The sequence below is a fragment of the Oncorhynchus gorbuscha genome, linkage group LG06 (assembly GCF_021184085.1).
Source record: "Oncorhynchus gorbuscha isolate QuinsamMale2020 ecotype Even-year linkage group LG06, OgorEven_v1.0, whole genome shotgun sequence".
Classification (NCBI taxonomy): Eukaryota; Metazoa; Chordata; class Actinopteri; order Salmoniformes; family Salmonidae; genus Oncorhynchus; species Oncorhynchus gorbuscha.
Window position 1 is genome coordinate 53,101,795 of NC_060178.1, and position 23,917 is coordinate 53,125,711.

At 41.7% G+C, this 23,917-nt stretch overlaps 1 protein-coding gene across 1 annotated transcript; it reads left to right on the top strand.

The window, feature by feature from the left end:
- Nucleotides 1–9,998: 9,998 nt before the first annotated feature.
- Nucleotides 9,999–20,461, top strand: LOC124037172. The gene is made up of 4 exons (XM_046351839.1): nucleotides 9,999–10,065; nucleotides 14,199–14,421; nucleotides 14,701–14,932; nucleotides 19,726–20,461. The coding sequence occupies exons 2-4, from the start codon at nucleotides 14,206–14,208 to the stop codon at nucleotides 20,427–20,429; spliced, it is 1,152 nt and encodes a 383-aa protein (XP_046207795.1). The 5' UTR covers nucleotides 9,999–10,065; nucleotides 14,199–14,205; the 3' UTR covers nucleotides 20,430–20,461.
- The last annotated feature ends 3,456 nt before the right edge of the window (nucleotides 20,462–23,917 follow it).

Here is a 23,917-nt window from a genome sequence, read left to right on the forward strand (position 1 = left end):
TTTGGCATGTCCAAATGTGGCCACTTCAATCATGTTAGTGCGACAGGACAGTAATGGGGTGCGAGTGGTTGGGGGTACAGGGAAGGGCGGAGAAAAGGGGAGGGGGAGGCAGGGTGATGTTAACAGTCATGTTAAAAACACATTACATAGCACCACTTTCGTTAATAATTACTCTTTTACACCGTAATATGAAAACAGATAACTTTGACTATATAATATATCTTAATTGAAAATGCATAAAAAAAGTTAAAATATTGTTATTTTACAGTGATTTCAGTTTAATGGACATTGCTTGAAACAGTCTTGCAAATATTATTGCAAAGTGTAAATATATTTAGTCCTACCTTTTTTGGTCCAGTAACCGAAAGGTTGCTGGTACGAATCCCAGAGCTGACAAGGTAAAAATCTGTCATTCTGCCCCTGAGCAAGGCAGTTAACCCCACTGTTCCCCGGGCGCCGAAGACGTGGATGTCGATTAAGGCAGCCTCCCGCACCTCTCTGATTCAAAAGGGTTGGGTTAAATCCAGAAGACAGTTGTACAACTGACTAGGTATCCCCCTTTCCCTTTAATCTAATGTACTGTTAAAGACGTCAACACATTAACTCCTCTTGATTGACAACTTAACCTCTAAATCTACTTATTCTGGGTGTATGAAACTGTCCAATAAGTCTCTTAGTTCACTGACCATTACTGTTCTCATCAATCGAATAGTAAATTAGGCTGTTTGGAACATGTTTAGTGACAGGCTGACCAGGCAAGGACATGCCATTCCTGATTAACATATTATTATACAGAACAGTCTTTATGAAGAAGGGTCTCACTCTCTCGGTCTCTGTTTCTTCCTCCTTTTCTTTTCCACTCACTCCCCGTATCAGTCTCTCCCTATTTCTCCCTCCCTTCACTCTTACCCTCTTGCGCACACACACACACCACACACACACACACAACCCCCATATTGGGACCTTAGAGACAGAGCAGCAAGAGCACTCTGCAAAGAGAGTCCTAATAAGGTCCTAAGAGTCCTAATAAGGTTAGACCTCATCGATCCTGCCGCCTCACACCAGACCGCCCTCAGTCTCCCTCTCGCTCTCTCTCACTCTCTCTAGCCTTCTCACATCTCTCTCTCACTCACTCACTCAAAATTGAATTTTGTTTTTAGAAATGTTTACAAATTAATAAAAAATGAAAAGCTGAAATGTCTTGAGTCGATAAGTATTCAACCCCTTTGATATGGCAAGCCTAAATAACTTCAGGAATAAAATGTGCTTAACAAGTCATAAAAAGTTGCATAGACTCAAATCTTTGTGCAATAATGGTGTTTAACATGCATCTCTGTACTCCATCTCTGTACTCCACACATACAGATAATTGTAAGGTCCCTCAGTCAAGCAGTGAATTACAAGCACAGATTCAACAACAAAGATCAGGGAGGTTTTCCAATGCCTCACAAAGGCCAACTATTGGTAGACGGGAAAAAAGCAGACATTGAATATCCCTTTGACCATAATGAAGTTATTAAGTACACTTTGGATGGTGTATCAATACACCCAGTCACTACAAAGATACAGGCGTCCTTCCTAACTCAATTGATGAAGAGGAAGGAAACTGCTCTGGGATTTCACCATGAGGCCAGGGGTGATTTTAAACCAGTTAAAGAGTTTAATGGCTATGATAGGAAAAAACTGCTGGATCTAATCCCCGAGCCTACAAGTTAAAGATCTGTCGTTCTGCCCCTGAACAAGGCACTTAATCCACTGTTCACAGGGCGCCAATTACATGGATGTCGATTAAGGCAGCCCCCCGCACCTCTCTGCATCATGTTACTGGTATGCTTGTCATTCCCATGGACTATGTAGTTTTTTAGGATAAAAAAAGGAATAGAGCTAAGCACAGGCAAAGTTCTAGAGGAAAACCTGGTTCAATCGGCTTTTCAACAGACACTGGGAGACAAATCAGCTTTCAGCAGGACAATAACCTAAAATTCAAGGACAAATATTCACTGGAGTTACTTGTTGCAGTTTTGACCTAAATTGGCTTGAAAATCTATAGCAAGACATGAAAAACACTTTATAGCAATGATCAACAACCAACTTGACAGAGTTTGAAGGATTTTTAAAAGAATAAATGGGCATTATATTGCACAATCTAGGTTTGCAAAGTTCTTAGAGACTTACTCATAAAGACTCACAGCTGTAATCGCTGCCAAAGCTGATTCAAATTAAGTGATAATACCCGAGAAGCTGGTGTTTGGAGGTGTTGTTAGGCCCGAGACAAAAGTCCTCCAAACACCAGCTTCAAAAGCATTGTCACTTTTATACAACGGGTTGCCAACATATTCAAATAATGATTAACATAGATTTAAAAAAAAACTTTATTTTGATGAATTTATTCATACTATTTCATCCTTCCACAAGATATAGTCCCGACACAAAGCTAGGGTTGTTTTATTAGTTTGGTTGCCAGAGACGCGACCCAGTCGTTCAGTCCTTTTGTTCTGTATCTATGGACACGACCCAGTCTTTTGTTCTAAATGTTCCATTGCCATACTGGCTGGCAACGTTCTTATCCCTTGCTTGCTCGCTAGCCAACTATGGCTAACTTACAGTCATGTCAAAGATTACAGAAATAATAACAACAGTAGCTGTTTTTGCATTTGTTAATTAAAGCTGTTATCTAGTGACATTTATACATCCATAACAATGAGCTAATGAAGCGCGATTTTGCCTGGCATAGAAAATATGCTTTCTCGTCAGGACACTGTTGTTCAGGGGAGCTAGCCAACAACACAGCTAACACAATCACTTCAAACTGAAGCTGGAAAGACTGCAAACTACACCACATACCCCCCTCTGACTGGTACAGTGTAAAGACCCACAGCTCTTATGTCAGGTCATCACATCACACAACATACGTCATCAGAGCGCTCAACAGAACATTGTACTGTCTACACTCGGTTTGTTGTTTATATTAAATATGTTTCATTAACTTTTTATGGCTGCAGGTTCAGTATTGAGTAGCTTGGATAAAAAGGTGCCCATTGTAAACGGCCAGCTCCTCAGTCTCAGTTGCTAATATATGCATAGTATTATTTGTATTGGATAGAAAACATTCTGAAGTTTCTAAAACTGTTTGAATTATGTCTGTGAGTATAACAGACCTCATATAGCAGGCAAAAACATGAGAAATTCCACTTCGTTTTTCTTTCTTCTGGGGGTGGCAGAATTTCAACCAAGCTCTCATTGAAATTACAGTGATATATGGATGCGTTTTCACTTCCTACACCTTCCACTAGATGTCAACAGTCAATAGAACTTTGTCTGATGACTCTCATGTAAAGGGGGGGGGGGTCGAATGACACAGGAAATAGTCACCACTGCCACGAGTTGATCATGCATTCACTATGCGCGTTCACAGATGAAGGACCTGCGGTCCATCGCTCATCTGAGGTCATTCTAATTCTCCGGTTGGAACGTTATTCAAGATATATGTAAACAACATTCTAAAGATTGATTCAGTACATCATTTGACATGTTTCTACTGACTGTTACGACAGTCAGTACATTTAGTTTTGGACATTTAGTCACGTTATAGTGGAGGCGCTTTGTGAACTTGGAATTGTTTACCAAACGGGCTAAACAAAGTAGCTAATTGGACATAAACAAATCAAGCATTTATTGTGGACCTGGGATTCCTAGGATTGCATTCTGATGAAGTTCATCAAAGGTAAGGAAACATTTATCATGTATTTTCTGGTTTCTGTTGACTCCAACATGGCGGCTAATTTGGCTTCTGTTCTGAGCGCCCTCTCAGATTATTGCATGTGTTGTTTTTTCCGAAAACGTTTTTTGAAATCTGACACAACGGTTGCATTAAGGAGAGGTATATCTATAATTCCATGTATATAACTTGTATTATCATCTCCATTTATGACAGTATTTCTGTTAAAACGATGTGGCTATGCAAAATCACTTACTGTTTTTGGAACAAGTGAATCTAATCAGCCAATGTAAACTCAGATTATTTTATATAAATATGAACTTTATCAAACAAAACATGCATATATTGTGTAACATGAAGTCCTATGAGTGTCATCTGAAGATAATTCAAGGTTAGTGATTAATTTTATCATTATTTCTGGTTTTTGTGAATGTAAATTTCGCTGGAAAATGGCTGTGCTTATTGTGGTTTGGTGGAGACCTAACAAAATCGTTAGTGCTTTCGCTGAAAAAGCCTATTTGAAATCGGACACTTTGGTGGGATTAACAACAAGATGACCTTTAAAATGATATAAAACACATGTATGTTTTAGGAATAGGATTTCTGTGGTTTGAATTTGGCGCCCTCTATTTTCACTGGTAGTTGTCACATCGATCCCGGTATTGGGATTGCAGCCATAACAAGTTAAATCGATTTTATTCAGAACTAAAGTTTTGTTGCAAAGGATTCCACAACTCTGTTAGCCTTTGCGGCTGGGACTGCAAGTTTGTTCCATTTTTTAGTGGATTCCGCGAGTGCTAGCTGGCTGTACTACAGACACCCGTCGTTGTCGTGGGAAAGACTCATTGTTATCTTTTTGTAAAACAACTGCTTGCAGTAAAGAACCAACCTGGATACTAATGAGATCCTGAGGGAAATCAACGAGTACCAACAGCTTTACGCTATGGAGGAACAACATACTCCATCATGGAAAGATCCGACTACCTCACAAAATAACTTTAACCCGACAAAAAAAGAAGACACGGGCAATTGACTTACTGTTGAAGTAGAGGCAAGTGCTCTGGCTGGAATCCATGCAACACTTGTGTGAGGAGGTAGCAGTAGCAGGGCTGAGGGGGAGTTTGGTCAGATTGAAATTCTCATGCTCCAAGCAGAGAACAAGGCACTCACAGCCAAAGTAAAAATCCACGATTCCAACATGGATTGTCTACTCAGGGAAAACAGGGTGATGAAGGAGTCGCTACTCGACATACAAAGTCGTAGCATGTGTGAAAATCGATTATTTTCTGGGAATCCTGAGGATGCATCCAATAATCCAGAGGGCGCGATCAGAGAATTCATGCCATCCACTTTGAAACTTCCTATAGAGACTGTAAACAAGATGGCTTTCCACCGAGTACACAAACGAGTACACAAGCTCGGAGCGACAAGTCCAAAAGTCCCCGACCGATCATCGCAAAATTTGAACACTACCAACGAAAGGAACTGATCAAAAGCAGTGAAAGGGAGTTTAAAGGGATCAAATTCGGTCTCAATTACCAATTTCCAAGGGAGATAAATGAACGTCGTAAGAGACTGTATCTGGTACAAAGGCACAGAGGGAGAAGGGTAAGTGTGCCTTTCTCATTGTGGACAAACTCTTCATAGATGGGAAGCTATTCTGAGAAAGCTCCATAACACCATGGCTGTACTAAATTCTACAGGGACCTCAGCTTATGAAAAAAAGAAAGTATGGGAACTGTAAAAATATCTAAACACTATGAAGTGGACATGACCGCACACGTACTCAATTACATGCTCGCTTACACATACAGACTTATTCATACACACACACACACACACACCGCGCTCTCTTCTCTCACTCTCTCTATTTTCGAGAACTAATTTAATGTTTCTTGTTTGTCTGTCTTTTTTATGTATTTTTCTACAAGTTTATATATGTTTACAACAAGCAAGGGGAAGATATCGTGAAGCCGTCTCTAGAGTAATGCAAGGTCTCTTTCATGATCATGTGAAATGTCAATTGCTATGGAAATGTTGGGATGTGTTTTTCAATGATGTTAAAGGTAATTATGATGCAACTATGATGGTGATACGATATGGATAACAATTATCAGCATGACTATTAAGGCTATACTCACTTCATGTTACACACAGACACTCAACCATGAAAATTGGCCGAGTTATTATTTATTTGGAAAGCACATTATAGTCTTAATCTTATACAGAAAACATACACACTCACACTAAATCACATACAATATCATACACATCAACCTACTCAGATTTACTGTATCTTGTCTCAATTGTCTAACAACTGTGGCACTGGCTCACAGTCAAACAGGCAAGGGAATAAAACAAATATTGCTAGAACCTATTTCTTGAATTCTAAATATCAGAAAGCTCTAATTTTGTCCGTCATAATACCTCTGATGGCAATAACTTTACAAGCACTAATTATGGTCAGTTTAGACTGAGAATAGTATCTAGTTATGGTAAGGGGTAAAATAAGTGTAGCCAGTTATAATGGCAAATATCACATTTCAAAACAACTTTACCGCAGTAATTAATGGCCACATTAAAGTTCATGCCAGGCTCCCTCCTACTCACTAAATTGAATTTAAAAAGTTACCATATACAGTATATGTTTATAGCATAGGCCACACTGTTTGAGGAAATATATGATTAAAATCATTTTAATGACAACAGAAAAGCATTAACGGTGGATGGGTAAAAATCATTGGGGAAGCCAAGCTCCCCACCCCATATTTCAATCTGCGTGTTGTGATAATTGCATTGTTTGCTCTATAACCTGTTATATCACAGTCGCAAGGCATATGAATTATAGGCCTAAAGGCAGAGACAATAAGACAGTGGCAGAATATATTCAACCACATCTTTGTTTTATCACAAAACCGGATAGCAGCTTCTGTCCAGGGAAGTCCACAAAACATATTGCATGTACAATAACATGACCTACAGCATGGTCAAGCAAGGACCACTAAACAACTATTGATTTAGAACCACAGAGTTATCGCAAGTCGCAAAGAAAATAGGAACTGCCTCCACTATTTCAGCACCATTTCAACTTCAAAATCACTTGTGCTTAGTCTATTACAGAGACAACTAAAAGATACCTAAAAACAATTGTCCAATAAAATTAAGCTAAATGTGGCTATCCATGGTCCTGATTTCTGTGGGCGTTCACGCACGCACACACACACAAAAATCAGAACCATGGAGAAACGCCAATGCCATAGTCTTTCATGTTGACTAAAAGGTCACAACAATGTATGAATTAATGGTTGGATCAGAATCCCAGTTATAATCAATGGCCTGTATGGAGAATTAAGTAAAACCACAAGTCCAAATCCCCATCTCCATCCATAGCTCATTTAGGAAAGGGACAATTGTAGCTAGCTATTCACCAGAGGACAACACAACCAGAAGCAACAATTCAAGTTTCTGTTAATGAGGTATGCTCTCAATGGGATTTGATAGGAGTGACACCAAATCCAAGCTGGCTTCCCACTTTTTTTGGTGCGCCAGGACCATTCCCAGTTGAACACAAGACTGATAGGTAATTTTTTAAATACTTTGTCAAGAGAGCCCAGATGCTCAGCCGGTAACAACGTCATACTCGTTTGGACCAAACAGCATCAGCTGGCCTACAGAGAAACACTGTTTCGCTCGCTTGGATGCTTTATCCTGGGAGATACATTCAGCCTCTTGCGAATTGAAGGGAAACTATGAAACAGGCACATTTATTTATTTTTTGTGGGGTGAAGCCTGGCTTCCCTTTGCATCCATAAATACTTGCCACTGCAGAAAAGTTACTGGTGGCATAGCTTGTCTCAGGGATGTTTTGTAGATACAGTATGCAAGAAATAATTGGGAAACCGGCCTTTCTGCTCCGGAAAGCAGACCACGTTTCCAAACTATTGGATGGGTTGCATGGCGATATGCAGTGGGGAAAAGAAAAATAACGGACACTTGTCAAAGTATAGGTCAAAGGCACGATGACGTCTGACACTGCAGGGCAAGGGAAGAATGAATTAATTTTAAATGGACCGCTCTTGCCCGGAAATGTGTCACTCGTTCATCTCAAAGGGTGTGTTTTCAGTCATTATGGAACTGTTGTGTGCCTTATGTGCTACAGTCAATTATGATTGTATTTCATAGCTTGGCTAGAAGACAAAGCATCCGCAGACATCCTATTATATCAGGTAAATTAAAATTACAATGTATAAGTGTGATGTCTGGGAAAGTTGTACGCATGTTAATGTTTCCAAAAGCTAACCAAACAAAAACATCATTACTTTTATGATACGTGTCTGAGCCATCATGTACATTAGTAGCACAATTTCTAACTTATTTACATTCGTTTTTACTTACACTTGTATGTTGACCTCCATATTAATGTTGGTTTTAAGTTTTGGCAGAATTTTCTTAGCGAATATACAATCATCACGAATTGAATTATGGGGCGTTTTAGGCCCGGAGTAAACATAATTTTACACTCGCAAACTCTATAAAAAAAACGAGGGCTGAGGGGCTTACAGTAAGTTGCCAACTTCTCTTGCTTGACTAATCATTTGGACAGACGACAAATATGGCCGCGGGATTCCCAAGGGCATAGGATTCAGGGCCGAGGGCTGTCTACTTTGAGTTTGAAACGCAACCCAGGGCTAAAGACACACGAATGGCAGCTCTCCTCATCTTTCCGGGACAGTTTTGTTGACTAATACTGCAAACCAAGTCCCTCTTTAGCTCTGCTTCCCCCAAGCATCCCCTGATGGAATTGTGGAGGACAGGACTCCGCTCAAGATAGGAAGGCAACAGCCAGCATATTTCCTTTTTTCGGTATAAAAACGAATCATGTGAAAGACAAAAATAGTAAATGAAAATCCCAAAAAGCCTATACCACAGTCGGAAGTTAACTAAATGTGTGTAGGCTATTTAACTATCCACGGCATTTCACTATGCACAAGAAAGTTCCCTTTTCTCTAGCCTCGTAATTACCAGACTTCATTTGGACTTCAACATGAATTGCCTTGCATAAAAAGTTAATCTTAAGATCCACAATTATTTTATGCTTTTTATGCATATGCCTTGAGGTGGTGGGGCCATAGAATAGATGGCAAAAAAATGGTTTCACATAAAAATACAAATAAACATTGTTATGCTTGGTGAAAGTTGCAATTAAGCCTACTTAAATGGATTTTAAATTAAAAAAACATGGAGGGCACACCAGTTAGCGGCAGTGGCTAGGCACACACCACAGGGCACAGCGTTAATTGTCACCAATTACTGTAATCAAGGTGAAAGCAGTGTTGGAAATGTGTCATGAGATTTTATTGTACTGGTTAGTGAGAGCAACTTTCTGGTGAAACTTTCATAAGTCTACTCAAATGTTAATTATTGATTCATCCACAATGTCTGAAAATAAGGATGCTGAATTGATTTGACTGTAGCCTATGGACGTAAAAAGTTCAAATACATATTCCATACAATTTATAAATCTTCCTATAGACTTTTGTTGAAATATGACATGTATGAAATTAACTAAATAATGATTGGTAATGATAGTAAATTTGAGTTTCAGGAAATGCATTAGCTCTGTAGAAGTTACAGTACATTGCATAGCAGAGAAACACAATTTGGCCTCTCACTGGGGTGATAATAATGATAGGCTACTGAGGGGCTGTACAATGTTGCATTATCTTATCCAAGGGGTCCAGCCTTGCCATTGGGCAATTATACCGGAACGTTTTATCAAATCTAATTAGCATTTAGTGGATTATTCTGCATCAAGGGTTTAGTTGGGGTACATTGAGTAATCTCTTCCAGGCTGAGGAAGTAGTGAAATAACTACCTACTAGTACAATGAGGGTTAATGTTTATATATTTTTCCACTATCCCTCATACATAGGGCATACTTTTGCATACAGTTGAATGTATAAAGCAATGTTTACATAAGACCACTTCGAAATATTGTGGCGAGTGTTCTGTGGATTTGAAATAGCATTCTTACGCAATCGAACGTATATTTATAGTAATCAAGCTTTTTCTTTGAGTGACATTTTCGAAATTCACGCCTTTGATTTGTCAAGGCAGAGCGCGTGTGCGTGTTATAGCACGCCTCACTACACCTTCTGCTGATAGGGATAAGTGTGTGTGTGAGAGCAGAGGCAGTAATGAGGCAGACACTTTCAAGATCACTCACTCTCAGATGCTAACAGCGACCAAAGGAAGGAAGGATAATCGTTATACCGGTCACGGTCAGAGTGCGCCTGCGGATAACCAGCCTCCTCGCAAACACCACACGCTACTTCAACGACCAGCGGGTATGTGATATGCACGTGCAACACAGTTCTGGAGTCTCTTGGATGAGTTGTTTTGCTTTTTTACCTTAAAAGGGAATGTGTCATTTTTACCAAAGCCTTATGCCAAGACAGGTGTTTGTGATAGAACATCGTGTCTTACAATGTTTATCCGACAACTTTACTAAATTTATTGGAAATAGACCTAAACCCCAATATAAGTGTTAATGTATAGTTTGATATATTCAGAGGAAAAATTACTTATTCATCAAAAGCCTGTCGCCTACACTAAAATGGGCATAACGTCCAACCCAAGTGAATAGACCAACACATGTGAATGGACATTGTTTGCAACAATACTGCAGACGCGTGTAGACAGAGGCAGCTGCAGTGCAGATGGGAAGACAATGAAACAAACTGACAACCTGAGACAAAGGACTCTAGAAGTCAAGCCCATATGCCTGCTCAATATTTAGGTAAGGGTCAATTTAGTTGAATGATATAAATTAAGAATATGCCACAAAATCATTGATAATGTTGAATAAAAACATATGGCATCGCTCTCATAAACCAGCTCACCAGTGAAAGTCAGTATTCTATGTCCATCCTTGTCTGAGGATGTCAGGAGATTACGTGGAAAAACCGGCCACTAGGAGCAAAATTTAGTGCTGTTACCTTCAAGTAGGTTTCGCTTTAGCTAGGTTGGAGGATAGGCATAAGAATCTGCATCTCACCCCAAATTTAAATACAGCGATATAAAGTTGTTTGAGATTTTTGTTGTAAGCCTATTCACTTAACCATTCAAAGTTAATGCCTAAACGTCACCATTTTACGTTTGAGAAACATGGATGAATGTCTAATTCTGACGTACGATTGAGCGCCAGTTACTGGGGATATGAACTCTCAAATGTGGTTTTAGAAAAAAAGTTATAAAATTGAGTGATTCAAATGCAGACATGATTAATTCAACACAACATTTTCCTTTAGGCCTATTTTTGATCTGGAGTATGCACTATTTGCTATGAAAAATTAAGAGATTTTATGGAAAACAATTTTGATAAAATGCATATTTATTCAGAGAAATAAATCAACTTCTACTCACCACTTTAATAGATATGCCATTTAGATCCTAAGGAAATTGAATAGATGATACACTAAGACTTTTCTGTAATCTCAGTGAAAAATGGTAGAATGCACAGTAAAATACCTTAAGTGTTTTACAGAATTAATGCTGAAAAGTACAGTTAACTGTAATTGGAAACCTGTAGAAATGACCAACATACTGCATTTCTTTACAGTGATAACTTATGCCTATTTCAAATGTTTAGTTTCAGGTGCCAACCTCATGCTGTCAGATTGAGGGAGAAAAAAAAACTCCACCCACAAATTGTTGTAATGATTAGGCTTCACTATACCACAGCCTCTGGATGCCATAGTGAATAAACTGATTTGTGACCGCTATGTTTGCACCATTACTACAGAGAAAACGGCTTGCTTCTAGCCCAAAGATATGACCCATATTATCGTGTTTTCCTTTCTAAATCTTTTTTTTACAGTATTCTACAATAAAACAGCAATGTACCATATTTATTTACAGTAAATTGCAATGCCATCTGGGTGAACTGGTAAATGATACCATACATTGCAATGAAATGTTGGTTTAACAGTATATTGCTTTAAAAAAGTACTGTATTCCACGACACACAGTACCTTACTGTCTTTTTGGATTGCCAAAATCCTTTTGACCAATATAGGGTGCATGGTCTTGTTTCTGGCTCGTTAACATATTGAGGAGTGCCTTGTAAGAGGCTACAATTGTTGCAACTGTGAGTTAAAGTGCTGTAGCAGTGCCCCAACAATTAAATGTTTATAGGGGACAGATTGGCATGGCAGCAAGCCTCAAACCTATTTGCCATGTCCTTGGTCTGTTTTACTTTGTAGTCACTACAAGTTTTGAAGCCTTTGTTAAGGCCTCTAGAAGTGCAAGTGATTCATACATATTTAATATATAGTACCAGTCAAAAGTGTAGACACACCTACTCATTCCAGGGTTCTTTATTTTTACTATTTCTATATTGTAGAATAAGAGTGAAGACATCAAAATGATGAAACAACATGAATGGAATCATGAAGTAACCAAAAAAGTGTTAAACAAATGAAAGTATATTTCATGTTAGATTATTGAATGTAGCCACCCTTTGCCTTGATGACAGCTTTGCACACTCTTGGCATTCTCTCAACCAACTTCACCTGGAATGCTTTTCCAACAGTCTCAAAGGAGTTCCTACATATGCTGAGCACTTTTTGGCTGCTTTTCTTAAACTCTGCAGTCCAACTCATCCCAAACAATATCAATTGGGTTGAGGTCGGATGACTGTGGAGGCCAGGTCATCTAATGCAGCACTCTATCACTCTCCTTGGTCAAATAGCCCTTACAGAGCCGGGAGGTGTGTTGGGTCATTGTCCTGTTGAAAAACAAATAGTTCCACTAAGCCATGCTGGTTAACCTCTTGCTCCTACCTGGCACGCAGGCGTCCCATCTAGAGCTCTGGAAATGCAAATGCGCTACGCTAAATGCTAATAGTATTAGTTAAAACTCAAACGTTCATTAAAATACACTTGCAGGGTATTGAATTAAAGCTACACTCGTTGTGAATCCAGGCAACAAGTCAGATTTTTAAAATGCTTTTCGGCGAAGGCATGAGAAGCTATTATCTGATAGCATGTAACACCCCAAAAGACCCGCAGGGGACGTAAACAAAATAATTAGCATAGTCGGCGCTACACAAACCGCACAAATAAAATAAAACATTCATTACCTTTGACCATCTTCTTTGTTGGCACTCCTAGATGTCCCATAATCACTATTGGGTCTTTTTTTTCGATTAAATCGGTCCATATATAGCCTAGATATCGATCTATGAAGACTGTGATAAACGGAAAAAAATAGCGTTTCATAACGTAACATAGTTTTTTTAAATTCAAAAAGTCGACGATAAACTTTCACAAAACACTTCGAAATACTTTTGTAATGCGTTAATAAGCGATCAAATTAATCACGAGACGAAGTGTTTTCTATAGGGGTCCGTCTTGAAATACTGTCCGTGTATTTCTCAACCAAAATATCCGGTCGGAGACCTGAAGAAAAAGCCTGTCTCTTGTTCGTTTGACCAAGAAACAAAGAATTGGCAAATGACAAGACTGTTGACATCGTGTGGAAGCTGTAGGTACTGCAACCGCAGCCCTATTTAATGTCTTTCGCCCATAACAATGGGTTGAAGTGGCGGATGGATATATTTTTCCACTTTCAGTGATCACATTTTCCTGCACTTTTCAATGAAAATTAGCTGGTATATGGGCCTAGCTCAGGCTGGTGCTTGCTTCGGGACAGAGGCGTTAGCTAACAGTAGCCACTCGTTTGCAGCTAGCTATCTGCGATGATCCAGTGTAATGATCCAGAGCGGCGGGAATCCGGTGATGTGGTAGAGAGAAGCAGTCCGATATGATCTGCTAAATGACTTAAATGTAAATGATCTGGGTTGGTATCGCACTGTGCAGACTGGCAGGTGTTGTCCGAGCTAAGGCTGGCTGGTGACTGAGAAAAAAGTGAAGACCGCTAGTAAACCATGACTAGTAGCTAGTTAGCTGGCTAGCTCCTGATGGAAGTTCCAGTTATAAGGAATAAAAATAGCAGATCCGTACCATATTGGGTGAGGGGGGTTGTAGAAAGTATATTTAGTTTGTAGATAGAAAGTGAGATTAAGATATATACGAAAAAATACTGGCTATTTACACGGGATCAGACAAAGACAAACACACACGTCCTACTGCTACGCCATCTTGGATTCGCAAGAAGTGTTGCTGCAATGATTACAGTTCTTACTGTAAAATGTTTTACAGCATCCCTGTAACAGCAACTCTGCTGCCAGTATAATGCTGTAAATTAACAGGGAAAAGTTTTACACTGCATTTATATTGGCCTACTAATTTGAGATTATGCATATTTAAGCCTAATATATTGTATTCTAATAACTCTAATAAGTCTTTCGCAAAAGCATCATATTCAAAGTCTCGATTCATCACATTTAAAATGTCCTACACTTTCGAATAACTATCATTTTAATAATGCATTATTAACATATATCATCTTCCTACAGACAAACCATGAACCATCATTTTTTACCTCATTCCCTCTGGACTAGCGAGGGTAAATTCCTCCACCGCCACGCGACAGTCCTCTACTCCAGCGTACTTGTCATGTGCAACATCTCTGCTGGGGCACAGTTCGGCCCATGCATCCTTCAGAACACGTTCCATGACACCATCGCCTTCATAGCGCTAAAATCCAGCGACAAGAGAAGCAAATCATATGTGTTCAGGGTAAATTTATTTTCTATTTAATAACACATTTTGGCTTGCAAGCTGGCATACCACACAGAGACACAAGGATACAAAACAGAGACTCATAGGCTAAATCAAAATCTTGTTAAGAAAATTATATACCACAAAATGGCTTGATTGTCATCCACGTACCAGTGGAAAATGATTGACCAGCCATTGCATTTACACCTTTACAAATTCCAATCAATTAAATGTTTTCACTATGATTGAGGAGAGGCGATCCTGATGTCTCTATGTCATAATGATTTCTCTGAACAGGTGGGCCCCGAGGCTATGCGGAGCTCTGCTCTTGTGCTGTCCTGGCTGCCTCTGGTGCAAGGGGCACATCACCGGAAGGAGCAGAACACCGAAGCGTTCCTGAAGGGAGGCCAGCTGTATTTCCGGACCACTAAGGAAATCCATCAGGATGAGGAACTCTTGGTGTGGTATGACCAGGAGCTGTCACATCTACTGGGCTTCACTGACATCTCAACCAGAGGACATAATGCCAGTGAGAGACTTGGGAAAGTGCTTTAGAAATACAGCTTTTATTCAGCAACCTAGCAAAAAAATCCTATAGGATTCCAATAAAACAACCCTAATAGAAAATCCTATCAGATTTTGGAACCTCTCCTATAGGATTTTATCTTATAGGACTGGTTCCAAAATCTGATTGGATTCTTGTATTGGAATCCTTTAAGATAAAATCCTATAGGAAAGAATCCCATAGAAGTCCAATAGGACTGGTTCCAAAATCTGATATGATTTGTCTATTGTATTAGAATCCTGTAAAATAGAATCCTATAGTATACAGTAGAATCCCATAGAAGTCCAATAGGACTGGTTCCAAAATCTGATACGATTTGTCTATTGTATTGGAATCCTACATTTACATTTACATTTAAGTCATTTAGCAGACGCTCTTATCCAGAGCGACTTACAAATTGGTGCATTCACCTTATGACATCCAGTGGAACAGTCACTTTACAATAGTGCATCTAAATCTTAAAGGGGGGGTGAGAGGGATTACTTATCCTATCCTAGGTATTCCATAAAGAGGTGGGGTTTCAGGTGTCTCCGGAAGGTGGTGATTGACTCCGCTGTCCTGGCGTCGTGAGGGAGTTTGTTCCACCATTGGGGGGCCAGCGCAGCGAACAGTTTTGACTGGGCTGAGCGGGAGCTGTACTTCCTCAGTGGTAGGGAGGCGAGCAGGCCAGAGGTGGATGAACGCAGTGCCCTTGTTTGGGTGTAGGGCCTGATCAGAGCCTGGAGGTACTGAGGTGCCGTTCCCCTCACAGCTCCGTAGGCAAGCACCATGGTCTTGTAGCGGATGCGAGCTTCAACTGGAAGCCAGTGGAGAGAACGGAGGAGCGGGGTGAAGTGAGAGAACTTGGGAAGGTTGAACACCAGACGGGCTGCGGCGTTCTGGATGAGTTGAAGGGGTTTAATGGCACAGGCAGGGAGCCCAGCCAACAGCGAGTTGCAGTAATCCAGACGGGAGATGACAAGTGCCTGGATTAGGACCTGCGCCGCTTCCTGTGTGAGGCAGGGTCGTACTCTGCGGATGTTGTAGAGCATGAACCTACAGGAACGGGCCACCGCCTTGATGTTGGTTGAGAACGACAGGGTGTTGTCCAGGATCACGCCAAGGTTCTTGGCGCTCTGGGAGGAGGACACAATGGAGTTGTCAACCGTGATGGCGAGATCATGGAACGGGCAGTCCTTCCCGGGAGGAAGAGCAGCTCCGTCTTGCCGAGGTTCAGCTTGAGGTGGTGATCCGTCATCCACACTGATATGTCTGCCAGACATGCAGAGATGCGATTCGCCACCTGGTCGTCAGAAGGGGGAAAGGAGAAGATTAATTGTGTGTCGTCTGCATAGCAATGATAGGAGAGACCATGTGAGGTTATGACAGAGCCAAGTGACTTGGTGTATAGCGAGAATAGGAGAGGGCCAAGAACAGAGCCCTGGGGGACACCAGTGGTGAGAGCGCGTGGTGAGGAGACAGATTCTCGCCACGCCACCTGGTAGGAGCGGCCTGTCAGGTAGGACGCAATCCAAGCGTGGGCCGCGCCGGAAATGCCCAACTCGGAGAGGGTGGAGAGGAGGATCTGATGGTTCACAGTATCGAAGGCAGCCGATAGATCTAGAAGGATGAGAGCAGAGGAGAGAGAGTTAGCTTTAGCAGTGCGGAGCGCCTCCGTGATACAGAGGAGAGCAGTCTCAGTTGAATGACTAGTCTTGAAACCTGACTGATTTAGATCAAGAAGGTCATTCAGAGAGAGATAGCGGGAGAGCTGGCCAAGGACGGCACGTTCAAGAGTTTGAGAGAAAAGAAAGGGATACTGGTCTGTAATTGTTGACATCGGAGGGATCGAGTGTAGGTTTTTTCAGAAGGGGTGCAACTCTCGCTCTCTTGAAGACGGAAGGGACGTAGCCAGCGGTCAGGGATGAGTTGATGAGCGAGGTGAGGTAAGGGAGAAGGTCTCCGGAAATGGTCTGGAGAAGAGAGGAGGGGATAGGGTCAAGCGGGCAGGTTGTTGGGCGGCCGGCCGTCACAAGACGAGAGATTTCATCTGGAGAGAGAGGGGAGAAAGAGGTCAGAGCACAGGGTAGGGCAGTGTGAGCAGAACCAGCGGTGTCGTTTGACTTAGCAAACGAGGATCGGATGTCGTCGACCTTCTTTTCAAAATGGTTGACGAAGTCATCTGCAGAGAGGGAGGAGGGGGGGAGGGGGAGGAGGATTCAGGAGGGAGGAGAAGGTGGCAAAGAGCTTCCTAGGGTTAGAGGCAGATGCTTGGAATTTAGCGTGGTAGAAAGTGGCTTTAGCAGCAGAGACAGAGGAGGAAAATGTAGAGAGGAGAGAGTGAAAGGATGCCAGGTCAGCAGGGAGGCGAGTTTTCCTCCATTTCCGCTCGGCTGCCCGGAGCCCTGTTCTATGAGCTCGCAATGAGTCATCGAGCCACGGAGCGGGAGGGGAGGACCGAGCCAGCCTGGAGGATAGGTGACATAGAGAGTCAAAGGATGCAGAGAGGGAGGAGAGGAGAGGGTTGAGGAGGCAGAATCAGGAGATAGGTTGGAGAAGGTTTGAGCGGAGGGAAGAGATGATAGGATGGAAGAGGAGAGATTAGCGGGGGAGAGAGAGCGAAGGTTGGGACGGCGCGATACCATCCGAGTAGGGGCAGTGTGGGAGGTGTTGGATGAGAGCGAGAGGGAAAAGGATACAAGGTAGTGGTCGGAGACTTGGAGGGGAGTTGCAATGAGGTTAGTGGAAGAACAGCATCTAGTAAAGATGAGGTCGAGCGTATTGCCTGCCTTGTGAGTAGGGGGGGAAGGTGAGAGGGTGAGGTCAAAAGAGGAGAGGAGTGGAAAGAAGGAGGCAGAGAGGAAAGAGTCAAAGGTAGACGTGGGGAGGTTAAAGTCGCCCAGAACTGTGAGAGGTGAGCCGTCCTCAGGAAAGGAGCTTATCAAGGCATCAAGCTCATTGATGAACTCTCCGAGGGAACCTGGAGGGCGATAAATGATAAGGATGTTAAGCTTGAAAGGGCTGGTAACTGTGACAGCATGGAATTCAAAGGAGGTGATAGACAGATGGGTAAGGGGAGAAAGAGAGAATGACCACTTGGGAGAGATGAGGATCCCGGTGCCACCACCCCGCTGACCAGAAGCTCTCGGGTGTGCGAGAACACGTGGGCGGACGAAGAGAGAGCAGTAGGAGTAGCAGTGTTGTCTGTGGTGATCCATGTTTCCGTCAGTGCCAAGAAGTCGAGGGACTGGAGGGAGGCATAGGCTGAGATGAACTCTGCCTTGTTGACCGCAGATTGGCAGTTCCAGAGGCTACCGGAGACCTGGAACTCCACATGGGTTCCACTGCGCGCTGGGACCACCAGAGTAGGGTGGCCGCGGCCACGCGGTGTGGAGCGTTTGTATGGTCTGTGCAGAGAGGAGAGAACAGGGATAAACAGACACATAGTTGACAGGCTACAGAAGAGGCTACGCTAATGCAAAGGAGATTGGAATGACAAGTGGACTACACGTCTCGAATGTTCAGAAAGTTAAGCTACGTAGTAAGAATCTTATTGACTAAAATGATACAGTACTGCTGAAGTAGGCTAGCTGGCAGTGGGTGCGTTGTTGACACTACACTAATCAAGTCGTTCCGTTGAGTGTAATAGTTTCTGCAGTGTTGCTATTCGGGGGCTAGCTGGCTAGCTAGCAGTGTTGTTTACGTTACGTTGCGTTAAAAGAACGACAATGGCTGGCTAGCTAACCTAGAAAATCGCTCTAGACTACACAATTATCTTTGATACAAAGACGGCTATGTAGCTAGCTATGTAGCTAGCTACGACCATAGGGCTGCAGTCAGGAGTAGTGGATTACTTCTAGCCAAGGACCATAGGGCTCCAGTCAGAAGTAGTGGATTACTTCTAGCCAAGGACCATAGGGCTCCAGTCAGAAGTAGTGGATTACTTCTAGCCAAGGACCATAGGGCTCTAGTCAGAATTAGTGGTGGACTATGTACATGAATAGGGTGGCATCTGGGACTTTAAACACAGACACTCGCTCTCCATCTTACATAAATGGAGAGAATCCTGTAAAATAAAATCCTATACTGGGGCGGCAGCGTAGCCTAGTGGTTAGAGCGTTGGAGTAGGCAAAGAGATGAAGATTATGCTCCGGAGAGACACGAGAGAGGGAGTGTTCCTCAGTTTACTGGTCTGATTGCAGCTGAACATAAATGTTTAGGTTTCTGTGCCATATTTAGCTGTGAGATTGTCCAATAAAGCTACAGATTACATTATTTTATTTTAGAGCAACTAAAATATTGTTATTAATGTTGTTGTATTGTACTGGAACTTAAAACAACTTATAATTTATTGGGTTCAATTAAGAAAAAAGTTCTAATAAGATTCTGATTGGAGTGACAAAATCCTACAAGTCGTATGAAAAAGGATCCAATCGGATTACTTTTGATTTGCAATAGGGGGAAAAGTTGTCCAATAGGATTCTGATAGAGGTGACAAAATCCTATAGGAATGTGAGAATCTATTTGACAAGGGCATCCTCATCTTCTTCATGATCGTCCTTAAAAGATAGGCCTACTAATGTTACCCTTGCTGTTTCAGCATTTTGTCAGAAGTTTTGTTGTAGCCTGTGCATAAATTCTTAATGGAAAGGACAAAATTAAGAGATGTACTGAAACTTTTTCAAAGATAATATATGTGGACTATTGTTATGTGCTTCATTTTGCACCAATGTGTTTTGTAATGTCCATATTAACTAACAAAATGCATATCTTCACAGAGCTCAAATGTGCAAAATGTAACCAGGTCTTGAAGAACGCGCATCCCTACTTGGCCCACTGCCGCTTCCTGTGCTCCCAGGTGAAGAATGACATGCCGAGCAGAGAGGCCTATGAACACAAACACATTGAAATAAAACGACAACACCGCATCACAGACTTCCACAACATCGCCAGGGATCTGGAACATAAAGAATCCAGCGCCAGTGAGGAAGAAGAGATTTCTCTGCGGAAAAGGAAACATGAGGAGACGGATTACCCCCGATGGAGGAAACCAGTGTTACTGGAGAAAACGAAAATATTGAATGACAACATCACACAGATAACCAGAGACTACCACCTCATTGTGCCAGAGTCAACTGGCTCTGTTTTGAAACTGAAGGCGGCGAAGTACCAGCTCAAAAAGGACCAAGTGGAATGCAACAATAGTGCGTTCACAGAAGTAGGAGCTGCAAAAAGGAGTGTTATGCACGAGAAAGAAAAGCCAACAGAGGCTGATTCTGAGACAGTGAGGGAGATAAGCTCTGGTTTGAACTCCAAGAGCAACAACAGTGAGTTTTCATTCGTCCTGCTCAGTGGACAGGAGGAGCAGAAAAGCGCTTTCTGTAAACCCAATAAAGGGACTTCTAACTGCTCTACAGCTCACCCATCCAACAAACCTGCCCCATCGAACCACCTAGAAGACGTTGTAACGGTTTTGACTTGAGGTTATTATTTATAGGGGTGCCAGGTAGGTTGTGCCTACCAGAGAAAACATTGGTTTCTCCTTTTAGTTTGGGTGGGAATGAGTCCCATCTGGTCCGTCAAGTCTACACCTCTTTAAGGAATACCTAGGATAGGATAAGTAATCCCTCTCACCCCCCCCCCTTTAAGATTTAGATGCACTATTGTAAAGTGACTGTTCCACTGGATGTCATAAGGTGAATGCACCAATTTGTAAGTCGCTCTGGATAAGAGCGTCTGCTAAATGACTTAAATGTAAATGTAATGTAAATGTACACCAATACAAAGGACTCATGTAAAAGTCAGGATGGAAATAAACTTTTCATAATCCCTTAAAACATTGGAAAGAACTTCCAAAACAACTATATTCTTTTGTGTGGGTTCTATTAACAACATCAAGGATTACGCACACATATAATATAACACAATGAGTTCTGGTTCCTCCAGAAATGTCCTGTACCTCGGGCCTAAAAAGAGTCCAGCCCGGTAAAGGAGTTCAGTGAACTCAAGTGACTTTTGTCACGCAATGTTTGTCCGTCCATTCAGTGTAGCGTAAACCCAGTATTAAACATACCATCAATATAACAATTATTTTACCACAGAACTTTAAAGCGTATCAACTCTTAATTAAGTCCTCAACTACAACCAACTACATAAATCACAGTATACATCACATCCAAACAAATTAAATACCGTATACAAAAAGGTGGTAGTCAGTCGGTCAGTCAGACAATCCAATCCGCCAATAGATCTCCAGCGGAGAAAGGCCACGAAGAACGGAGAGGTGTAGTCCAGGGACGCAAAGAGTGGATCCGATCCTGGGTAAACTCTCTTAGGCTACAAAACACACGTTTAACTGCAACAAAACAAACGGAATAGAGAAGCTTCGGAACTGAGGTTTGAACACATCCTCATGCACGTCTCCATCACAACCCCACTTTTGCGCAGCTGATGCTGGCTATTTAATTGGGAATTAAAGGGAAAGCGCCCTATTGGAAGGAGCTGCACTGAGACGGTTCAGAAAAATTCAGGGCCGTCACACCGTGAGAGACATTTTTTACCTCAAAGACTGTTCTGGGATACAACAATTTGTTGGCATCTAATAACATTATGTTGAATGGTGATTTACCTGGCGCACAGACTCTACCCACACCGGTTACTTGCAATGCTTTTCCTTACCCTCCAGAGCACTGGTCCAGGATTATTGGAGCCCAAATACAAACAACATCATCTCTAACAATTCTTCCTCCAACATGTAGCTCCTTTGGGGTGTCAGTGCAGAACTGGTGCGCCAAGTGTAACCTCTCCTTCCGCATGACTTCAGACCTGGTGTTCCACATGCGCTCCCACCACACAAAGGAGTTTCTGGAGCGGTCCCAGGTGAGGAGGCGAGAGGAGAAACTCACATGCCCTATCTGCCAGGAGTTCTTCCGGGAACGGCACCACCTGTCACGCCACATGACTTCTCACAATTAAAGCCTATTGGACATAAGAAAAGTGATGTTTAATGAAAACGACATCGGACATTCTGTATCTAATTACAAGAGCAGACCTGAATAATTAAACATTTAATTACAATTTGAAGTCACTAACACCTGAATGTAGGACCATCCACTTGTGACTATCGATCATTATGTGTAAGGGCACATAGGTGGCCATTCAGGATTGCACACAGTGTCCACTAGATGTCAACAGAATATGAAATTGAATACATTGCACATTTTTTAATATTTTTATTTCACCTTTATTTAACCAGGTAGGCTAGTTGAGAACAAGTTCTCATTTGCAACTGTGACCTGGCCAAGATAAAGCATAGCAGTGTGAACAGACAACACAGAGTTACACATGGAGTAAACAATAAACAAGTCAATAACACAGTAGAAAAAAAGGGAGTCTATATACATTGTGTGCAAAAGGCATGAGGAGGTAGGCGAATAATTACAATTTTGCAGATTAACACTGGAGTGATAAATGATCAGATTGTCATGTGCAGGTAGAGATATGGGTGTGCAAAAGAGCAGAAAAGCAAATAAATAAAAACAGTATGGGGATGAGGTAGGTAAAAATGGGTGGGCTATTTACCCAGCTGCAGCGATCGGTTAGCTGCTCAGATAGCAGATGTTTGAAGTTGGTGAGGGAGACTTTACTTTACATTACTTTACTTATCTGCACAGTGCGTGATAGGAATATTTTGGATCATTGTCCTGTTGTGTAGGTTGTAAAATGACTGAACTGTGCCTTATGAAACTCAGGATGGGACTGGAGAGAGACTGAAGGTAGCTTAATTGCAGCTCTTGCTATAGACCTTTTATTGTTTTCAATGTCTGTTGCTCATTGTTTGACTAGACATACAGAATTACCAGAGCTTGTATAGAGATATGTAGATTAATTTAGCTGTTTTTGATGAAAAACATCAAAGCCAAATTCTACTAGCACTGTGTCTTTATACTTAGGCCTAGATAAAGACATTTTGTGTGAAACATATTGACCTTGTATTACTTGGCCCACCAGATTCACTGGGTCACCCATACATGTGACACCCACAACCTGAACTATTTGACCCATTTCATTTTCATGACCTGAAAGGGGACATGTATTGCTGAATAAAGATATTAGATTTCACCTAACAAATGAAAATGACTGCAAATAAGTGGATAATTATGTGGAAACATAATTTATCTATTTGAAAAACCATTTCAGCAAGCTGTCGAACGTTAGAGTTCGCATTGCCTTTATACCCTTCTATTCCAACAGGTGGCATCAGACACCAATTTTCCTCAAATGCAGCGGCCAGTGAGTCCAGTAATTCAATCACATTCCAAGATACTTGTTGGTCTTTTCAACTTGTTTAATGAAGGTGGGTAATGAGGCCAAGTGGGGCTAGTACCAAAACCAACCATACTAATTAAAGTGTTATACAGTATTAGGTCATTCATTATAGTGGTGAAAAACAACGGATTATGTTATGAAAAAAAAAACATTCCACCTGGAACATCACTCACAATAGTCTGACTCTTGTCTTTATCATTCATCAAGCTTCTAATCTAGAATTTACATGCTGCCAGCGATAACAGATCTTAATCAATGACTTCATCTGGTAATTAGCACAATATCTGGTTAATCATGCTGAACATTAAACACTGAATCTAATAGCTGGTTACGGTGGCCTTAAGGTAACCAGCCATCTGGACCCTGAAGACAAATAGAACCAATATCGAATGGCACACAAGGTCAACTCTTTGGCAATTTCTCACATTGACAATTTCTTATCAGTTTTAGTAGAGCTCCTAGCACCTTAGTGTGTTATTTCCACATTTCAGAAATCAGGCCCAGTTACATTTCAACCTGCCCAAGTCCCTTTCCCCTGCCCTAAGTGTTCACAGATCTGAAAGAAGAGTGATGTCTCCAGGGTGGCGCTTTAGCCATATTGTTGACACCTATCTAGTCCCTTCAGATAGGCCTAGTGAGGTG